Source organism: Heptranchias perlo, chromosome 1 (assembly GCF_035084215.1).
Source record: "Heptranchias perlo isolate sHepPer1 chromosome 1, sHepPer1.hap1, whole genome shotgun sequence".
NCBI classification, from domain to species: domain Eukaryota; kingdom Metazoa; phylum Chordata; class Chondrichthyes; order Hexanchiformes; family Hexanchidae; genus Heptranchias; species Heptranchias perlo.
In genome coordinates this window covers 25,556,410-25,578,662 of record NC_090325.1, presented here as the reverse complement: position 1 = coordinate 25,578,662, position 22,253 = coordinate 25,556,410, and the positions used below count along the sequence as shown (strand labels likewise).

Genomic DNA, 22,253 nt, shown 5'->3' with positions numbered 1-22,253 from the left:
AACAGTAACTGAAGGCTCCTGTAATTCAATTTACTATTAATTACCAATTTATAGGTCACCGAAGACTTCTGAATAGCTTTCAAATACTAATTTGATGCACCATATTTCAAAAAAATGGAAACTGCGGAAAAATTTTGCAGCCAAGAACTGTTCTTCACAAATCCACCCTTTTCAAATGGCATGTATTTGCTGTCATTTTTCATAGGATGAGAAAAATTAAATTCTAACAGCTGTGAAAAACTTTGTGAATAGGAGTCTTGGTTAAGTTTGATTTTTAGAAAACATACAGCGTACACCAGTATTCCATTATACCTGATTTTACTGGATTGATTAGCGACACTGGCCTAGATTTAGGGCATCAAACTCACCTTTTGGTACAAAAGGAAGCTATTCACAGCCCAATGAAGCTACCTACTCAAAATTTTCCTACTCTTTCCCCAAAACCTTTAACATCTCTCCTCTTCAAGTGTTTATCTATTTCTTCTTAAATGCCATGAATGACTAGGCTTCAACAGTTACTTCTGGTAAGGTATACAATATTCTAATTACCATATGCATCATTCTTGAGTTTATGGTCCCTTGTTACTGATTCACCAATGAATAAATAAATAGTCTTTCACTATTTACCCTCTCAAAGTCTTTCATAATTTTGAACACTTCTACTAGCATCGCCATCTCAATCTTCTCTGCTCCAGCAAATACAGCCTTAGCTTTTCTAACATCTCATGACTGATGGGAGCCTTGCCCGTTGGAAACGCATACCAGAAGCCTGGGCATAAATTTTGGTTGGGAAATTCACGATCAGGCAATCGTGCACATTGAACACCTAAATTTCAAATATCTGCTGCCAGCCAACAAGGCGTCCCGCTAAATGAGATATTGAAAATTACCCTATCCTCTCATCTGTAATATCATTCTGGTGAATCCTTGTTGCAGCTTCTCCATTATCCCAAAATTGTGGATTAATTCTTGTATATATTATCTCTTCCTTGTGGTAATCCTGTATCTGCAATTTATTCAGTGCTGCGACAACAAAAAATAATCAGAAAAATAAATTATTTGAGAATTGTGCCAGCTGTTGACTGCTCTTTTCCCCCAGTAGCAAAGGTCTATCCCGAAAGGCATGACGGGGGCTTTTTCTATGGCCTGATCATCCTTGTTTTTATATCCAATTTTCAATGCCCCTATATATAAAACTCAGAATCCAGTTTGCTTTGGATTTTCCATTTCTTCCTCTCCACGCAGACTCCTCTACCCTGTCTAATAACTAGCTCACAACATGGAGAATCAGTGAGGTGAACCCAAACCCTAAGGACTCAGTATGTAAATGCAACTAGCCCATCAATATATCATGCCACCGAGATACCTCACTATGGTGGGGAGGAGGAGGGTGGGAGCAGTTGAACTTAAGATCTGGCTATTTTTGTTTAATGCCAGGAAAAAAAAATCATCCCTGTTGTAACTATGGATGGAATTCTCTGTCACTCAATGAATGGGGGGGAAATGTCACCGTTACTAGTTCACAAGATAATTACAGATGAGGAACGCCATTTGGCCCATCTTAGTTTATCCACCCAGAATGACCCTACTGTCCCACCATTTCAGCACCCAATTGGTTCTTAAATGATTCCAGGGATTTTGTCTCCATTATTCTATCCAGGGTCTATTTCACATATTAATTAATCTTCCTGAAGAACTTCCTGATATCAGTTCTAAGCTTGCCTTTTGCTAGTTTGAATCTGTAGCCACGTGTGCTATTGTCACTATTTAATTTAAAGTAATTTTCTGGGTCTACCTTTTCCATTCCCTTAACAATTATGTACCAATCACCTCTCAGAGGCCATCTTTGGAGGCTAAAATGCTCAAATATCTCCAGTTTTTCCTCATAACTCAGACATCCAACACTAGGGGTCAGCATTTTAGCTCTTCTCTGCATTGCCTCCAGTGCTTAAGTATCTCCCTTGTGCCTCAGTGTCCAGAACAGGACACATTACTCGAGGTGTGATCCAACCACAACACTGCACAGTCTGATCAGGATTTCCTCTGACTTGTAGTTAATTGTGTTGGCTATATAGTTCAGCAGTCTACTGACTTTGGTGATTGCTGCTCTGCATTGGTTGGATATGTTGAGCATCATTCTAGAAACTCATCATGATGAATTATAAAAGAGGGCAATTATCCACTTGATTTCTTCGCTTCAAAGAAAATGATGATACTTGTGATTCTCAAATTATAAACAATGCTAGGTTTAGCACTGCTGCAAGAGAGATGGAGCCCCCTGTTGTGGTAATCCTGTATCCACAATTTATTCAGTGCTGCAACAACAAAAAATAATCAGAAAAATAAATTACTTGAGAATTCTGCCAGCTGTTGACTGCTCTTTCCCCCAATAGTAAAGGTCTATCCCGAAAGGCATGACAGGAGCTTTTTCCAACTCTTCTTCCCTTTTCCTTTTCTTGTTGTGTTCACTGGACAATTCAGGTCTTGCTGATGTAGATGCTTGTGTGTCTGCTCCCTCTGAGGTTTCAGGCAGGCTGTCGGAAGAATATATATTAAAAAAATCAATACAAGATAATGTGCAGCACAATCACTGTTCTAGTTTCATTAACCTTTGCACTAACATTCACATTAATGCAGACCCACTTTGACTAACACTCTCATTATACACATTACAACTTGCCAGCATTACAATTTGATGAAGTTTCCAGCAAGCAACTTACTCCAAGGATTATAGATAATTCTGTAGGTCACTCAGGGAAAAAAAGGTACAATGGCAAATTTTACTGGCCACCATTTTCTTTTCATCACTTTTCTTCCCCAGCATTTTACTTCAACAGTAACTAGCAACATTTAAACACTTGAAAGTTTTTGGGAGGAGGAAGAAATGCAATGTATATTTGAACATTACATTTTTAGACAAAAAATGTATCTCGGTGTGAACTTACAGCAAAGTATGAATCATTTTAATATTGAAACATCTCATCATACCCTTAAGATGTCTCAAAAGCTCTTCATAATCAACAACTTACTTTTGAAGTGCAGTCACTGTAGGCAAATGTGTACAGCCAATTGTGTAGAGCAAGATCCCACAAACAACAAAAATAAATGACCACTAAATCTGTTTTTTGGGGTTATATTATTAAACAGAATGTTGGCCAGGAGAAGTCCCTGCTCTTTGAATAGTACTATGAGATTTTTACACCCATCTGAACGGGCAGGTGGGACCTCGGTTTAATGTTTTATCCACTAAGATGGCACCTCCAACAATGCCACACTCCCTCAGCACTGCAGTGCTTAAGTTCTGGAATGGGGCTTGAACCCACAACTTGTCACTCAGAGCTGAGAATGCTACCAGCTGAACTAAGCTGACACTTAGTAAATAGAAAAGGAAATTGAAAATTCTAAACCGAATGAGCTACACAAGTGCTACTTTGATCCTCTGAAGTCTAATAGCACCAAAGTAATTCATGAATTTTCAAGTACAATTAGATTCTACAGGTTAACAGACATGGATAGTTCACAATCATAGTCATATTTTTTGTGTACTCTACTTGATTTTAAAATTGTATAAACAAGTAATTTTTTTTTGTTACTATCTAGTTTTGTTTAAATCAGGCACCACTGAATTCATACAATCACTGAAATTACAGTGTAGGAGGCCTGTGCTGGTGCTAGCTCTTCAACCAGAACTATCTGCTCTATAATGTTATTCCCCTCTTTTCTCAGTATGCTTTTCTATTCTTCCTTTTCAAATACTTATCCAATTCCCTTTTAAGTGAGGGTACAGTTTCTGTCTGAAAAGACACTTGTGGTAAAACATTCCATGTTCCAATAACCCTCTGTGTGAAAAGAATTCTTCTAACTTCCCCCTTCATTTTTCTAGTGATAATCCCAAGTCCATGCTCTCCTATGACCATTTTATTAACCAGTAGATACAATGGCTGGGAGTTCCCTCGGAGTTGTAACCGTTGGAAGTGCGGTGGAGTCCTCATTTACACAGGTGAACGGGGTTTCTGACACACTTCCAGCAGTGGAGTAGGAGCAGGTCTGAGGGAACTCCCGGCCAATGTTTCTCGATTTACCCTCTCATAACCCTTCCTAATCTTGAAAACCTCTATTAGATGTTACTGTAACCGTCTCTGTTCCATCGAGAAAAAGCTCAATTTTTTTTTTAAAAAAGAGCTTTTCTTCATGGCTATAACCTCTCATTCTGGGGTCATTCGAGTGAATCTGCCTTTTCCATGCCCTAATATCCTGCCTATAAAGGTACTCAGAACCCCACACAGTACTCCAACTGCAGCCTAACAAATATTTTATAGAAATTCAACATTGCTTTCTTGTTTTTATATTCATTGCTCTTGTGTATAAATCCCAGAATATATTTGCCTTTTGTGTATAATTTTTATCTTTCATGCATGTTCAAATTCTTCTACAAATTTTTAATATACTGTACAATTGATAATTTGTGACTGACAGATAGGTTTTATAACAAATCTTTATTCCCCTCCCTTCTCTGAAGGCTCTGACTCTTGCTGGGATACAATTCTATGGTGCCAACAGTTTTCCAGTACTTCTCTGTAGTTACCATTCTTTATGTGTGTGCCTGGACAAGGAATACCAGTAGGCTATTCAACCATAGGGAGAATCACACCCAAGCTCAATCATGTGCTCACTTCATGTCCAAACACATATTTTTCAACAAGGGCAACTGAAAAACAATTGAAGTGTGAACCCTTGCTGATTTTCTCTTCTTCTCTAGGACATGGGCAATGAGGCGAATTGTAACAAGCCCTTTGACCATCACAGCTGAGGTCAGCTGACTGAGAACAAACCCAAAAAGATTTCCTGGTCTCTATGCTTCAATTCCAAACTGAACAACTAGGGGTGGCTCATCAAACAATTGTTCCTCCAGAATTTTATTTGCATAGTTTTATTGTCTATAGAATATTTTGATTTGGTCATGGATAAAAGTACTTTAGCTGCAATTTGAACTAAGGAATTTCCTCTTGGCCAGGGCAAGAGAGGTTGTTCTTCTTCAGTTTTTGAGGAGAGCAATACATTTGGGAGGAGTTCTGAAAGCATTTTTTCTAATGAAGGTATAAGTAAATCAGTGACGAGATTTGGAATAGCTTGAAGGAAATCCCTTTTGAGAACAGAATATTTGAAAGCGGTCATCAGAATCAACACTGACATAAAACAGCATCAACGATTCTCCAACACTTTTTCATCCTGACGAGCATGTGTTCTCAATTGATATGATTTATACTGTGGTAGTTTTCAAATAATATTTTCCCTCACCACTTTCTTTAGTTTTACCTCATGGCCATTGAACTAGAAGCCTTATTTAATTAAATAGCAGTTTCTTATTGAAAATTGAATTGAAATTAATTGAAAAGCTGACTTGCCTTGCTCAAGTCCTATTTCATTTAGTAAATAACTTATCCAACAACAATAATAAAATGGCAAAGAAAATCCAGTTCTAAGCTTTTAATTTGGAGTTCAAATATTTTGACACGTACATAATTGACAAGTGCCTTCAACATTAAGACAGTCCTACTATATTGCAAGAGTAATTTCACTTGAACCCTGAACTGCAAATTTTAGCAGTTTAACATGATAAATTCACTAACTTATCGTGATGCCACATTAACACATTGAATTGATGGATTATACCTGTCTAAATTTGATAGCTCATTTCTGCAACTAATAAATACAAGACACATGGACCTTGATTTTAGCACCCCCACCGCCTAATGGGCAGGGAAGGGACAAACGAGGGGTTAAAATCCTAAAAAAAAAATCGAAAACCCGCCTCCAACTCGGCCACCATAATATTTATGGCGGCGATTCAGGCCCTGGAAGAGGCTCCCATTAAAGATTCAAAAGTCACGGCCCGATGATGTCATTGGCGATGTGACGTAATTTTTACTTCAACACAGGGTGAGTCCTGCGCTGTCTGCGGCCTAGCATTAGAAACACGATGGGAGGAGCCGACAGAAGAGGCCAAGGTAAGTTTTAAAACTTTACCTCTCTTTGAACTCTGTGTGGGCCAGAAAGAGCAGGATTGCACCCCACCCCGCAAGGAGTCCTTAGGCCTCCTCAGACCCGGCATTCCCACAATCTTCGGGGAATCATCAGCACCAGCACCCCCCGATTGCGCATCACGAAGAAGGAATCCCCAGCCCTCCCAATTCTTAGGCCTGTGTTAAGGGAATCCCCAGCCCACCGGCTGCCAGAGACCATTCCCATCAGTCCCCAGCTGAGGCCTCCTGTGGCCAAATTCCCGCTCCCGCCCATCAGGCTCACACGCACCTTTCCCACACTCTCTCTCCCCCTCCCCCCCCCTTAAAAATCGAGGCCATGGTGGCAATCCAAACAACTAGACAAAACTTGGCAAGATGAACAAATATTATGCATTATACAACTGAAACCGGTAGATATTGTCAGCTCTCTTGGGCAGACTTGCATTTATTACAAGAAAAAAATGCACCAATGTTACTTTAAAGTCGCTATCCTGAGACTAGCTGAGCTTATGTTTCTCTGCAACCACTATGATGTATCATCAGGCTGCAGTCATTATGGCCATATACACTATCAGTGTCATTGCCAACAAACTAATGACGCTGTATGGGCTTGATTAGATTCCCTCAAAAGATAGCCGATTATACAAACCTTACTTCAATCATTTGTCTAAGAATTGCCGGCTCTCCACTAGTCTGGTTAAACTATGAAGAAACTGTCAAGTTGTTCTCCCTCTTCCATCTAGTTTGAGGTCAAGTCTTACTAGCAAGGCCATCATGAGTAGTCAGCTTCAGACATTCCCAGATAGATTACTCAACTGGTTGGGGTACATTTCCTTCATCTGTTCCTGCTAAGTGACCTGAAACCCTTCAACTAATTCATAAAGGCCAAATTGTTTCAACTGGATCGATTCAAAGACTCAGTCACTGAAACCACGGTACAATTACTTGATCAAGATCTATTTCAGCAGTGCTTTCTTCAGTGTGCTACTAAATCATGAATTTCAAAAGCTTCTCAGATTCAATTTGCATTGTCTTTGTCGTGTCCAACAGAAAGTACCTCCTGTGTCCTGCTACAATCAGTAGCCTCACTACTGAGAAATCTGGGTCTCTAAGACCCTGTATGCGTAGATAACATTCTTCTGTTAACGCCACATCTTCTTCGGTTCCATCTTTAGGTAATTTCTAGTCAACGAGAAGTTCATATTTTACCCTCTTCAGTTATTGGAATTCCTTAGATTCAAACTCTGCGTCGCAAATTATTCTGGAGATAGTAGGGCGCCTGACAATTGTTCTCACCTGCTACAAAATATATGTCGTTCACAATGGGAGGCTTCTTTAATCTGCCATGGTTGCACTGGCTCCAATTGCTTTAAACAAAAAGCAGATGATGGAAATCATGAATGGAAAATGCCGGAAACACTCAGCGGGTCAGTCAGCATTATTTTGACGGAGGGTTCACACCTGATATGTTAACTTGTCTGTTTTATTCCACAGATGCTGACTGACCTGCTGAGTGTTTCCAGCACTTTATGTTTTTATCCAATTGATTTCCCTATTTTACAAAGAATTTCTTCGATAGTCCTAAAGACTCAACTTGGTTATTGGTTGCTGCCTGCCTGCCAAAGTTTTCAATTTTGAATGGAGGATGGAGGCTTTCCTTCATCATTACTTTATTTTAGCAGCACCTGCTTATGTTTTATTTTGTGAGTTATTTGTATCTTGCAGATCTCTCATCAAGGAGCAAATTTCATAGCACTTTACAGTATACAAGGAGGTCTTTCGGTCCATCCCCCTCTCCCTTTTAAATTTTTTATTTTTCAAATATTTCCCTTTTAAAAGCTATTATGGATTTTGCATCGACCAAAATTGGTTTGTGGTGGGACATTTTATGTGCTAACAACCGAGTGCATCAAAAAAAAACTCTTAAGCTCTTCCATCATTCTTTGTGATCAATTAGGAGAAAATGTTCTGTATAAACTATCTGCAGCTGTTCAGTGTACAACAATCTATCGTTTGGCCTTCTTCTGCCACCTGGGAAATAAACGTAGATTCTCTTCAAAAACAACGAAGGAAAGAACACTGGAGGATAGTGTACCCACTAGGAACAGTAGCACCAGATCTCCGGTGATGTTCTACCTTTTGGTCTTCGTTCTCTAACAATGAGAAGGAAATTAAATAGCATGCAATTTTTGCTTCAATCTCAAGAATCTGTTGAAAGACTTCTAGAGGTAGGAAACCTCACGCTAAAGGGTCATATTTCAGACACCAACTGCTCACCATGTAGACTTTTCATTTGGAATGCTTTACTTATTTTTTTTCTTCAGTTTAATTTTCATTTCCAGCAGCCTCAGGTACCCCATCGAACTAGCCATTCTTCAACTGTGAACCTGTACAATGAGTGCTGCCGAGTTGTTTGACCATGAAGTCATCACTGCCAAGTCTGTTCTTGTCCATATCCGTAATCCACACACATGCACTTCGAGCAGAATCATTTAATATTGATCAACAGTAAGAAACCTGAATTATTATTCTCTTTACCAATCCAGAGATACTGAGACTGGTTGTAGTGTCCCTACTGCCAAGATTGAAATGAGCCAAGTCAGCACAGAATATGAGCACAACCTGTGACTTTCCTGGTCTGTGTGGCTCAATACCACACCAAGGAATGAAATTACTCACTGGTTCTGGACTTATTTTTGAGGATCTGTTTTCCTGAATATTGCACCGTCCCTTCATGGCTTTGCCATTTTGCCTCTTCTGCATCGCGAAATCCTTTCGCCCCACCATTGGCGGCTGTGCCTTCAACTGTCTAGGCTCTAAGCTCTGAAATTCCCTCTCTAAATCTATCTGCCTCCCCTCTTCTCCTTTAAGACCCCCCTTAAAACACATCTCTTTGACCAAGCTTTTAGTCACCCACCATAATATCTCCTCCTATGGCTTGGTGACAATTTTTGTATGATTAAGCTTCTGTGAAGTGCCTTGCAATATTTTTCTACATTGGATGGTGCTATATAAAGGGTTAAGTTATGAGGAGAGATTACACAAATTGGGGTTGTATTCTCTGGAGTTTCAAAGGTTAAGGGGTGATCTGATCGAAGTTTATAAGATATTAAGGGGAACGGATAGGGTGGATACAGAGAAACTATTTCCACTGGTTGGGGACTCTAGGAGTAGGGGGCACAGTCTAAAAATTAGAGCCAGACCTTTCAGGAGCGAGATTAGAAAACATTTCTACACACAAAGGGTGGTAGAAGTTTGGAACTCTCTTCCGCAAACGGCAATTGATACTAGCTCAATTGCTAAATTTAAATCTGAGATAGATAGCTTTTTGGCAACCAAAGGAATTAAGGGATATGGGCCAAAGGCAGGTATATGGAGTTAGATCACAGATCAGCCATGATCTTATCAAATGGCGGAGCAGGCACGAGAGGATGAATGGCCTACTCCTGTTCCTATGTTCCTATAAATGCAAGTTGTTGTTGATGAATAGGGGCGTACAGAAGAAGTAATAATTCTCTTCTTGCTTTTTTAAATTTCTTCCATTCCGTGGATGATTTCCGTAAACCAAAACTGCCATACCAAAGGAATCATTTAATTTTTCGGGGGGAAACTTATAGCAGAATTTTTAAGCCTCAAACTTAGTTTATATGTGTGCTGATTAAGTTCACCTATGTAACAGTAGTCAGTGCATTTCAAAATAATTCCTTTGATGAAGTGGTTTGAGAGATGTGATCATGTGCTAAACGGCATAAACACAAGTCTTTCTAATGTTCGTTCACTTTTGTTAAATATTTACTGTGTAAAGCTGCAGTCACACTTCTGCATTAATCTGAATAATTTCTAGTCTGTTTCATCCAAGTGAATTCATAGATCAACTTAATATAAACTACTGCAACTGTACAGCTGCGGATACGGAAGCAAACTGCGTAACGTGAGAAACTCTGCATCTCCTGTAGGCTTAATCATTATTAATAGATGATTAATGGTGCTTTCTGCAGGATAAAGGATACAAGGTCACCCTAGATCACTGGTGTGGACTGCAGGTGAAAAACATGAACTTGTTTATAACATAAAAGCACTCTTACATTGGTACTATAGCTCCAACAGAGCAGCACTCATGCAGCCACCCATCACCTCAGAGTGCTGCTTCTCCGCTTTACTGTACTGGCATAAAGCTGCTTCCTGTTGCAGGGGCAATATGAAATCAAGAGGGGCTGATGGAGGTGTGTTTCGTCTGATTATGCTTCCATGAAGCGCCGAGGGACTTTCTTTTTTATATAGGTTAAAGGCGCTACATAAATGCACGTGGTTGTTCTTGAAGTAGAGTACATTGCATTTACCAAAGAAAATTGGCACGAAAGGCAAAATAAAAATCACCTACATCTGCGTGGACAGCTTCTTCTTAAAGATCTTTAATGTTGCTGCAGCACATGTTGGATCAAGTTCCTCATCATTCCTCCGTGGTGGTGGGGGCCGAGCAGATGGTGTTACTGTCTTCATTGTCTCCTTGGTCTTGTGTACCAGTGGCTCCAGTCCTGGAGTTACACACAAGATATACAATAGGTCTGTAAAATTTGTTACAGCAAAAATGTCTTTTTTAATATTTTGTTTATGTATATATAAAAAACAAAAACAAAATATTTAAATAAGACACCGTTGTGTTCAAACGTCTTCACTCAAAGGTACTAAAGGCTTTGTATCTGAATGCGCGTAGCATTCTTAACAAAATGGATGAATTGACAGCTCAAATCGAAATAAATATGTATGATCTGATAGCCATTACAGAGACATGGCTGCAAGGTAACAAAGGCTGGAACCTGAATATTCAAGGGTACATGACATTTCGGAAGGACAGGAAGCTAGGAAAAGGTGGAGTAGTAGCTCTGTTAATTAAGGATGACCTGAGTATAATAGAGAGAAATGACCTTAGTTCTAAAGACCAAGATGTAGAATCAGTTTGGGTAGAGATAAGAAATAGTAAAGGCAAGAAGTCACTTGTGGGAGTAGTTTATAGGCCCCCTAACAGTAACCACACTGTAGGACAGGGTATACAGGAAGAAATAATGGGGGCTTGTGAGAAAGGAACAGCAATAATCATGGGTAATATTAATCTACATATAAATTGGAAGAATCTGATTGACAAAGGTAGCCTGGAAGATGAGTTCATAGAGTGCTTTCGGGACAGTTTCTTAGAGCAGCACGTTCTAGAGCCAACCAGAGAGCAGGCTATTCTAGATCTGGTAATGTGTAATGAGACAGGATTAATTAATGACCTCATTGTAAAGGAGCCTCTAGGTAGCAGTGATCACAATATGGTTGAATTTCACATTCAGTTTGAGGGAGAGAAGAATAAGGCTTGTGTTTTAAAGTTAATTAATGGCAATTAAGAGGGCATGAAGACAAAGCTGGCTAAAGTGAACTGGGAACTTAGGTTAAGGGATATGTCAGTAGAAATGCAGTGGCAGACATTCAATGAGATATTTCATAACATTCAGCAAAGGTACAGTGAGAAAGAAAGACTCTAGGAGAAGGACGTACCATCCGTGGTTAATTAAGGAAGTTAAAGACAGTATCAAATTGAAAGAAAAAGCATATAATTCCACGAAGATTAGTGGCAGGTCAGAAGATTGGACAGAACATAAAAAACAGCAAAGAATGACTAAAAGAATAATAATGAGGGAGCAATTAGAGTACGAGAGAAAGCTAGCTAGAAACATAAAAACATACAGTAAGAGTTTCAACAGGTATTTAAAAAGGAAAAAAGAGTAAGTAAAGTGAGCGTTGGTCCTCTAGAGAATGAATCTGGGGAATTAATAATGGAGAATAAGGAAATGGCGGATGAATTGAACAGATATTTTGCATCCGTCTTCACTGTAGAGGATACAAATAACATGCCAGAAATAATTGTGAATCAAGAGGTGAAAAGGAGGGAGGAACTTAAAACATTTACAATCACCAGGGAAAGGGTTCTGAAAAAAATATTAGAACTAAAAGCTGACAAGTCCCCAGGTCCTGACAGACTTCATCCTAGGGTCTTCAAAGAAGTGGCTGCAGAGATAGTAGTTGCATCGGTATTAATTTTCCAAAATTCCCTAGATTCTGGAAGAGTCCCATCAGATTGGAAAATAGCGAATGTAACTCCTCTATTCAAGAAAGGAGGGAGACAGAAAGCAGGAAACTACAGGCCAGTTAGCTTAACATCTGTCATAGGGAAAATGCTCGAATCTATTATTAAGGTGGTTATAGCAGGGTACTTAGAAAATCTCAATGCAATCAGGCAGAGCCAACACGGCTTTGTGAAAGGGAAATCGTGTTTGACTAATTTATTAGAGTTCTTTGAGGAAGTAACAAGCAAAGTGGATAAAGGGGATCCTATGGATGTGGTGTTCTTGGAGTTCCAGAAGGCTTTTGATAAGGTACATAGGAACAGGAGTAGGCCATTCAGTCTGCTCCGCCATTTGATAAGATCATGGCTGATCTGTGATCTAACTCCATATACCCGCCTTTGGCCCATATCCCTTAATACCTTTGAGGTATTAAGGGATATGAGGTATTGAGGTGCCACATCAAAGGCTACTACACAAAATAAGAGCTCATGGTATAGGGGGTAACATATTAGCATGGATAAAGGATTGGTTAGCTAACGGGAAACAGAGAGTAGGCATAAATGGGTCATTTTCAGGTTGGCAAGGTGTAACAAGTGCAGTGCCTCAGGGATCAGTGCTTGGGCCTCAACTATTTACAATCTATATCAATGACTTGGATAAAGGGACCGAAAGTATGGTTGATAAGTTTGCTGATGACACAAAGGTAGGTAGGAAAGTAAGTTGTGAAGAGGACATAAGAGGCTCGATGTTACCAGGGCTGCGGGTTCGCGGCGGGGGCGCTATTGGGCGCGTGGGTAACGCGCCCGGTGAAATTAGTCAGCCATCCGCATGATCGCAGCCCAATTGGAACTACTTACCTTGTCTTCTGGGGTTTCCTACTGCTGATCTGCGCGTCGGGCGGGCTGTGCATGCGCAGTAAGATCTGTCAGCTGGAGGAGCTCTATTTAAAGGGGCAGTCCTCCACTGACTGATGCTGCAGGAAATAGGAAAAATTACAGCATGGAGCAGCCCAGGGGGAAGGCTGCTCCCAGTTTAATGATGCCTCACTCCAGGTATCAATACATGGGGTGAGGAGGAGGGGGAGGACAGAGATCTTCCCCCCAGCGGGCAGGAGGAAGCGGCCTGCCTCTGCCACCAGGTAGGCCTGGCTCGAGGTGGCAGAGGAGGTCACCAGCACCACCAACATATCACACTCCTGCATACAATGCAGGAGGCGCTCCAATGACCTCAGTAGGTCAGCCACAGTGAATACACTTACTCATTCCCCTACACTCCATCTGCCACATCACCGCCCCCACCCCACACCTCCTTCTGCACTGCCAACACTACTCTGTCACATCACCCCTCATACCCACTCAAACCTCATCCTCATCTTACCTGCACTTACTCACCTCGCCAGTACTCATCCCGCCACTACCACTCAACCCAATCCTCATACAATCTCGTGACTCTCTCTCATACGCACCCTCTCGTGCATCTCTTTCACGGTCAGCCTCACTCAACCTGCCATGACCTATGCTGCAGCCACAGGGCATGCATCACATATGTGCAGTAGGAAGCGTAAGGCAAACGTGTCGTGAGCATGAAGGGGATGCACAAGGGTGTTTGAGAGTTTGTCATGGTTGTTACTTATATTGAATTTCTGACCAACTCACATTACATATTATATTGGCACCACTACTGCCATGTCTTTGCGAATCTTGTCTGGTTTATGCAATAATGCCCTTTCCTGAGGATCACAATGAAGACCCACAACTGATGCCACCCATTGTGTCACTGCAGAGTGGGTGTAGGTGTATTTGCAGGGCTCTTTTGTGCAAACGGCTGAGAGACGCGGCGATATCCCCGGTGGCACCCTGGAAGGATGCGAAGGAGAAGTTGCTGAGGGCAGTGGTGACTTAAACAGCGACAGGTAAGAAGATGGTGCACGGGCCAGCCGGGAGCAGCTTGGCATGAAGGAGGCTGCAGATGTCCACGACTACATGTCGAGTGACTCTGAGCCTTTGTGTGCACTGCTGCTCAGAGAGGTCCAGAAAGCTGAGCCTCTGTCTGTGGACCCTGTGGCGAGGGTAGTGCACTCTGCGACGCATCTCTCTCTGCGGTAGCCCTCCCTCCTGCTGTACAGGTGGATGTGTCACAGCACTCTGTTGTGGAGCTCCACGTGTCAGAGGTGGACGGCGTGGATGGCGAGGCTGGTGATGCTGTTAACCCTCCGTGGAGGTCATGACTGCAGCTATGGCGGCCCCCATCCGGAAGATGTACATCTGAGGGGGTCCGCAAGGTAGGTACATGTCTCCGGACCCCGGGGTAAGTGTGCAAGTTGGTGACTTTGATTGTCAGGAGGAGAGTGGTGGAGGCCAAACTTTGTCCCAAGTGACAGAGTGGCCTCCTGCAATGAGTGAGAGTCTCCCCCCCCCCCACCCCCACCTGTCAAATGGACCTTTGCAGCTGCCACAGGCTGACAGCTGCAACACGTCCATTTGAACTGGGAGTGTTCCCCCCAGTATGGGAAACAGTCCCAGTTTGCTATAAAATCCCACCCCTCCTCACATAATCCCTTAATCAGGTCAGTTAATGACCTGAACAAGCAAAATAAATACTTTCAAGTTGAACCCCGCTGGCTTTAATTGCCTGCGGGATTCCCATCAGCGGGGGCTGCGCGCGCACGCCGGCGCGTCAGTGGGGAACACGGAAGTGGGCGGGTTAGAGCCGGGCTCCGGTCCCGCTCCAGGATTCTCCGATTTTCAGAGCCCCCCCCCCCGCCAGGAACGCACCCGATAGCGGGTGCTAAAATGATGCCCAAGGAGTCTGCAAAGGGTAATAGATAGGTTAAGTGAGTGGGCAAAAATTTGGCAGATGGAGTATAATGTGGGAAAATGTGAACTTGTCCACTTTGGCAGGAGGAATAGAAAAGCAGTATGTTATTTAAATGGAGAGAGATTGCAGAACTCTGAGGTACAGAGGGATCTGGGTGTCCTAGTACATGAATCACAAAAAGTTAGTATGCAGGTTCAGCAAGTGATTAGGAAGGCAAATGGAATGTTGTTATTTATTGCAAGGGGAATGGAATATAAAAGTAGAGATGTTTTGCTACAGATGTACAGGGCATTGGTGAGACCACATCTAGAATACTGTGTGTAGTTTTAGTCTCCTTATTTAAGAAAGGACAAAATTGCTTTGGAGGCAGTTCAGAAAAGGTTCACTCAACTGATTCCTGGGATGAGTGGGTTATCTTATGAAGAAAGGTTGAACAAGTTGGGCCTGTATACACTGGAGTTTAGAAGAATGGGAGGTGGTCTTGTTGAAACATACAAGATCCTGAGGGGACCAGAAGGGGTAGATGCTGCGAGGATGTTTCCCCTTGTGGGAGAGACTAGAACTAGGGGCCACAGTTTAAAAATAAGGGGTCTCCCATTTAATACAGAGATGAGGAGAATTTTTTTCTCTTAGAGGGTCGTGAGTCTGTGGAACTCCCTTCCCCAGAGAGCGGTGGAGGCAGGGTCATTAAATATTTTTAAGGCTGAGTTAGATAGATTCCTGATTAACAAGGAAGTCAAAGATTATAGTAGGTAGACCGGAAAGTAGGGTTGAGGTCACAATCAGATTAGCCAAGATCTTATCAAATGGCAGAGTGGGCACGAGGGGCCGAATGGCCTATTCCTGCTCTTCATTCGTATGTTTGTACGTATGTTCATATAGTCAAATTCTATGGTGTCCAGTTTGCATGTTATTTGAAGCAGAATTCTGATTCAATAATTGCAATAAGTAACTGCTTTATGTTATTCTAAGCATTAGGATTCAAATACATGTTAAATAAACTAATTTTCTTGGTTACACCAATAGGAGTTTACTATAATTATTAATATCTTCATTAGATAGTTATCAAGGTGCATGGCATGGAAAGTCCTTACAAATTTGTAAAAAAAATACAGGATTTATAAACACTAAAGCGGTTTGACAATTATTGGAACATATCGTTAAATGCATTCTTTCCTCTCACTCCATGGTTAACTGGACTGTATGATTTGGCAGTAAGCCTTGAAGATCTAGAAGGTGCCAGTATTAATCTCAGATCTGTGGCGAGTCAGCCAATCTCAAGTCGGGGCGGGGCGGGGGGGCATCCAGGGTTTCCACTTGATCACTATCAGTCGACCCTTGCTGGAAATGAAAGTGCATGCATGCTAGAAGAGGGGAGGGTCATGCTCAGCTGTGATGGGCCTCAAGGTCAAGTAAACAATTAAACCATGGGACACTCATTGGCCAGGCTAATACATGAATCTGCGTTTGGACAAGATATCAGAAGACCATTGTCCTCTCTGGGACTGTACCCGAGCACTTTGATAGAGAGAAAAATTGTAGGAGGAAATTAAGTAAAATTACTTGACTTAATTGATAATTAATAATTTGAATCAACTAAATGCAAGGCAGTAAAGGGTTGATAATCAAAATTATGCTTATAAGCCAACACACAACAAATCTTGTGGAATAAAGTAAGCAAATATTGTTTTTGCAAAAATATATTTTTAAAAAATCTGTTTTCACCTTTTATTTTTCATACACAGAACCACATTGTTATAACTGTGACCTTCGTACAAAACTATAAAATGCCAAAATCTTTTTGAAATTGCTCAGTGTCACCTATTTGCCTGAAGCAATAACAAAGCTAGAGTTAAAAAGATTAATCAATAGCAGGAAATGGCAAGGCTGGGCCTGTGGCTGAAAGCTAGGCCACTGAATGCTGACATTATTGATTTTAGCAAGTTCACCAGGACTTGTAATTAAAATGTAAATTTGAGAAAGAGATTATGTCCTGACAGAAATCTTGGGATTAGGGAGAAGATAAAGGGCCTCAGTGGTGCAGAGAGAGAGAGAGAGAGAGAAAAGGAAGGTTTCCTCAGCTATGTGGCTTTACCCTTACTTTAACAACATTGGATCTGCTCTGAAGTTTAATTGGTAAATTGTTGAGACAGATAATAGAAACTGCTGATAGAAGTTGAACCATGGAAAGCTCCTATGGACTCTAATGCTTTTTAACTCTTAACCCTTTGCTCTCTGAAATACATTTATATCTCACAAAGGAGCTATTTGGAGCCATTTTTAATTTGTTGAGAGGAAAGGGTGTATAGGTATGGGTGGTAAGGCAAAAATAAAGTCATTAAATTATTTTAAAAACTTGTTTTAATTCTTAAACTCTTTTTGTTGACACCTGCTATCAGTCTGCCTTATAAATCAACTGTGGTGAATGACTCACTCATTTTAGTTTAGAAACGTCACCCATTTTGCTTATCCCACGTTTAAAGATAAATATATTTGCAATATTTACAGCTGTGCAATGGAGACTGAAAGCTAAAACTAAACTAATAGACCATGGAGTCAGAGTGCATTGTCTAAACTTTGCAGCAAACTTTGTAATGTTATTTTTTGTCCATCTTTTTTCCTACATTTCTAAAAAGGTCAATGTACCTATTCTTAAAAACAGCATCTGTTTGACATGGGACGTATTTGTATTAGAAAATGAGAAAAAGGTATCAGAATAGATATTACTGTTACAACTATACTTCAAAAGGAAATGTATGGAGTTTTGATGTAATTCTGCTGGTTTGCTAGACCCATTTAAAGTCAAATAAAATGGTAAAGAAATCTCATTATGCATTTAGATGTTAAATTTTCACAGAATAATTGCAAGGCCTTTGTATCCTGCCATAATGGCATATTACAATCTAATAATTTTTTTTGTTCTTCCAGATTATTAATACTGACAAAAAAATACTATTAGTTGATTGACCATGGCACGGCACACATGGAGCGGAACTTTCAACTTCAGCAGGGGCGTAAAACTAGTGGTATCAGATCGTGCACCCATTACGCACCCCGCCCAGGTTTCCTTTCCATCGAAGTGAATGTAGGTGTAGAAGAATTACCTGGGATAATTCGCCTCATGATTTTTCTCTGGTTTACCTACATTCAGAACTCTTGCTTAACAAGAGCCAAAGGACAAAATATTCCAATTGCACATTCTTCTGCTGATAATTTCAAAGTTATTTCTTTTGCTTGAAAAAAAAGTTCTGCCCATGGGGTCAAGACCAAGTGTAACCTTCATGTAAAAGGGGGATATAACTGGACCAGGCCATGCAGGCGTACTTCAGTCCCCATTTTAAAGTCATGCATTCTATCCTTATTTTTATATTTTCATTATAAATATAAATTCCTATGTCCTCATTTAAAATGGAAAATGTCTATGTAAATTTACTGCAACACCTCCACTGGGAGAGGATGTAATTACAACACAACAAGTTTATTTAGACAGTTCCCATTATAAATATGGACTTTGGAATTTATAATGGAAAAGTTGACAGGAAGTGTGTGCAGACATAAGATTTTCTTTTATATGTTACTGCTGATTATCAGTGTTGGTAGAAATAGAGACAGTTATCAGAATCTTAGATTGTATTACTTATACTCTTGGGCAAGCTCCTGTCACCTTTTAGAACATTTTCCTTTGTTATCTTTTATCTAAAATTCCAGATTATTTCTATCATTTTTCTTTAAATCACTGCTATTGTGCCACTAAAGTTGCTGAATTAAAATTTGCTGATAATTCAATTTTTTAGAACTAAATTCCATTTTGTTGTGTGATTTCCATTGCTTAATTCAGATTATTGGATAATTTGATTTTTTTTTTAAAGCACAAGAAACAACTTCGAAATTATCAGCAGAAGAATGTGCGAATTGGAATACTTTGTCCTTTGGCTCTTGTTAAGCAAGAATTCTGAATGTAGGTAAACAGAGAAAAATCATGAAGCGAGTCTTCCCGGGTAATTCTTCTACACCTACAGTCAGAACTCTTGCTTGACAACCCAGATGAGACTGTGAGCTCAACATGTGGAGAGTCACAGCATAAACCAATGTCTTACCATTCCATGCCATCGCACACAACAACCAACTCAAAAAAAAAGTCACATAGCAAACTATTTCAAATCATCTGTTTTACTTCTCTAATTTAGGTCCATAAGTGCCAGCGTTCATCCAGCATTTCATCCAAATGACTATTCTTCATGTCCAGCCAGGGTAGTAGGCGACTGAACTGTGGGGAGCATCAGAGTGGAATTTGATTCCATCATTAAGACACATGCGTACTTCAATCAGGGGCTGCTGTATAACAATCAGGAGTGGGGAGCCGGCATGATTTTTCTACTCCCTAATCCAGAGATATTGAAGTAAATTGTGGTGCCCACCATTGCCACCCTGACAACAAACCCAAAACAGCTCAGGCCTCTCACCTCGGAGTCAAAAGGTTGTGAGTTCAAGTCCCATTCCAGAGACTTCAGCACAAAATCTAGGCTGACACTGAAGTGCAGCACTTTATAAAGTGTTACTGAAATTTAGCAACTCTTCAAACCAGAACACTTTTGGATTGATTTCTTAATATCATCTTGGCTGTGTCGGAAGGTTTTGGCTTCAAGGACTCCAACTGCAGGAATTGAGCTTAAATCTAGGCTGACACCCGAGTGCAGTCCTGAAGAACTACTGCATTGTTGAAGTTCCATCTTTCAGATGAGTCATTAAATCAAGGTGCAATCTGCCCCTTAGATACCAACACCCCTCCTGATCCTTTTACTGCCTTCACTTTCCTCTGACCCCATCCTTCCCTCCAATCTCACCATTTGTCATGTTTTCACTATCCCCTCTGACCTTCCCCTCTGTTACCCCGAATGATCAGTCCTCAGCAAAAGCTTAGCTTCATCCCCTTATGCCCCCACCTCAATGAATTTCGAGCTCGACACGATGCTGAGCTCTTCTTCCGTCGCCTTCACCTCCACGCCCACTTCTTTGGCCAGGAGTCTGCCCCTTGCTCAGCGGAACCTTTCTCCCTTCTTCAGAATTCTTGTTCCACCTGGACCCCTCTCTCTGGCCTCTTACCCTCTTTTGATCTTTTAATTGTAAACTGCTGGCGTGACATCAGCCCTCTCAATTTCTCTACTCCCCTCACTCACTCTAATCTACCTCCCTCTGAACTTTCAGCTGTGTTCTCTCAGGTCCAACCCTGACATTGGATGACAAAAAAGATAGAGAATAAGATGAAACAGAAAAAAGAGGCGTATGACAGATGTCAGGTTAATAATACAAGTGTAAACCAGGCAGAAAATAGAAAGTTCAGAGGAGGCAGTGAAAAACGAAATAAGAGGGGCAAAGAGAGAGCATGAGAATAGACCGGAGGCCAACATAAAAGGGAATTCAAAAGTCTTCTACAGGCATATAAACAGTAAACGGGTAGTAAGAGGAGGGGTGGGGCCAATTAGGGACCATAAAGGAAATCTACTCATGGAGGCAGAGGGGTTGGCTGAGGTAGTAAATGAGTACTTTGCATCTGTCTTTACGAAGGAAGAAAATGCTGCCAGAGTCTCAGTAAAGGAAGATATAGTTGAGATACTGGATGGGCTAAAAATTGATAAAGAAGAGGTACTAGAATGGCTAGCTGTAGTTAAAGTAGATAAGTCACCTGGTCTGGATGGGATGCATCCTAGGTTACTGAGGGAAGTAAGGGTGGAAATTGTGGAGGTACTGACCATAATCTTCCAAACATCTGTCGATACGGGGGTGGTGCCAGAGGGCTAGAGAATTGCAAATATTACACCCTTCTTCAAAAAAGGGTGTGAGGATAAACCCAGCAACTATAGGCCAGTCAGTTTAACCTCAGTGGAGGGGAAACTTATAGAAACGATAGTCTGGGACAGAATTAACAGTCACTTGGACAAATGTGGATTGATTAGGGAAAACCAGCACAGATTTGTTAAAGGCAAATGGTGTTTAACTAACCTGACAGAGTTTTTTGATGAGATAACAGAGGGTAGATGAGGGCAATGCAGTTGAGGTGGTGTATATGGACTTTCAAAAGGTGTTTGATATAGTTGAGATACTGATGATAAGTCTACCGCATGGTAGACTTATCATCAAGATTGCGGCCCATGGAATAAAGGGGGCAGTAGCAACATGGATACTTAATTGGCTAAGTGACAGGAAACATAGAAAACAGGAGCAAGAGTAGGCCATTCAGCCCATTGGGCCTGCTCTGCCATTCAAAATGATCATGGCTGATCATCTAACACAGTAACCTGTTCCCGCTTTTTCCCCATATCCCTTGATCCCTTTAGCATTAAGAAATATATCTACCTCCTTCTTGAATACATCTAATGACTTGGCCTCTACTGCCTTCTGTGGTAGAGAATTCCACAGGTTCACCACCCTCTGAGTGAAGAAATTTCTCCTCATCTCAGTTCTAAATGGCATACCCCGTATCCTGAGACTGTGACCCCTGGTTCTGGACTCCTCAGCCATCGGGAACATCCTCCCTGCATCTAGTCTGATCATCTCTCATTCTTCTAAACGCGAGTGAATATAGATCTAGTCGGCCCAATCTCTCCTCATATATCAGTCCTGCCATCCCAGGAATCAGTCTGGTAAACCTGCGTTGGACTCCCTCCATGGCAAGGACATCCTTCCTCAGATAAGGAGGCTAAAACTGCACACAATACTCCAGATGTGGTCTCACCAAGGCCCTGTATAACTGCAGTAAGACATCCTTGCCCCTGTACTCAAATCCTCTTGCAATGAAGGCCAACATACCATTCGCCTTCCTAACTGCTTGCTGCACCTGAATGCTCGCTTTCAGTGACTGGTGTACAAGGACACCCAGGTCCTGTTGCACCTCCCCTTTTCCCAATCTATCTCCATTCAGATAATAATCTGCCTTTCTGTTTTTACAACCAAAGTACTTAACCTCACATTTATCCACATTATACTGAATCTGCCATGTTCTTGCCCACTCACCCAACTTGTCTAAATCACATTGGACACTCCTCACAGCTCACATTCCACCCCAGCTTTGTGTCGCCTGCAAACTTGGAAATGTTACATTTAGTTCCCTCATCCAAATCATTAAATATATTGTGAATAGCTGGAGCCCAAGCACTGATCCCTGCGGTACCCCACTGGTCACTGCCTGCCACCTAGAAAAAGACCCGTTTATTCCTACTCTCTGTTTCCTGTCTATCAACCAATTCTCAATCCATGCCAGTATATATATATTAATGACTTGAACTTGGGTGTACAGGGCACAATTTCA

At 41.2% G+C, this 22,253-nt stretch overlaps 1 protein-coding gene across 2 annotated transcripts in view; it reads right to left on the bottom strand.

The window, feature by feature from the left end:
• The window catches only part of uvssa (UV-stimulated scaffold protein A), a 95,605-nt gene that overhangs the window by 25,715 nt on the left and 47,637 nt on the right, over positions 1–22,253 (bottom strand). For both annotated transcript variants that reach the window (XM_067982611.1, XM_067982620.1), the window contains 2 exons: positions 10,405–10,558; positions 2,352–2,534 (listed from right to left, as the gene is read on the bottom strand). In XM_067982611.1, the coding sequence (XP_067838712.1) occupies positions 2,352–2,534; positions 10,405–10,558 (337 nt within the window). The remainder of the gene's footprint in view (positions 1–2,351; positions 2,535–10,404; positions 10,559–22,253) is intronic.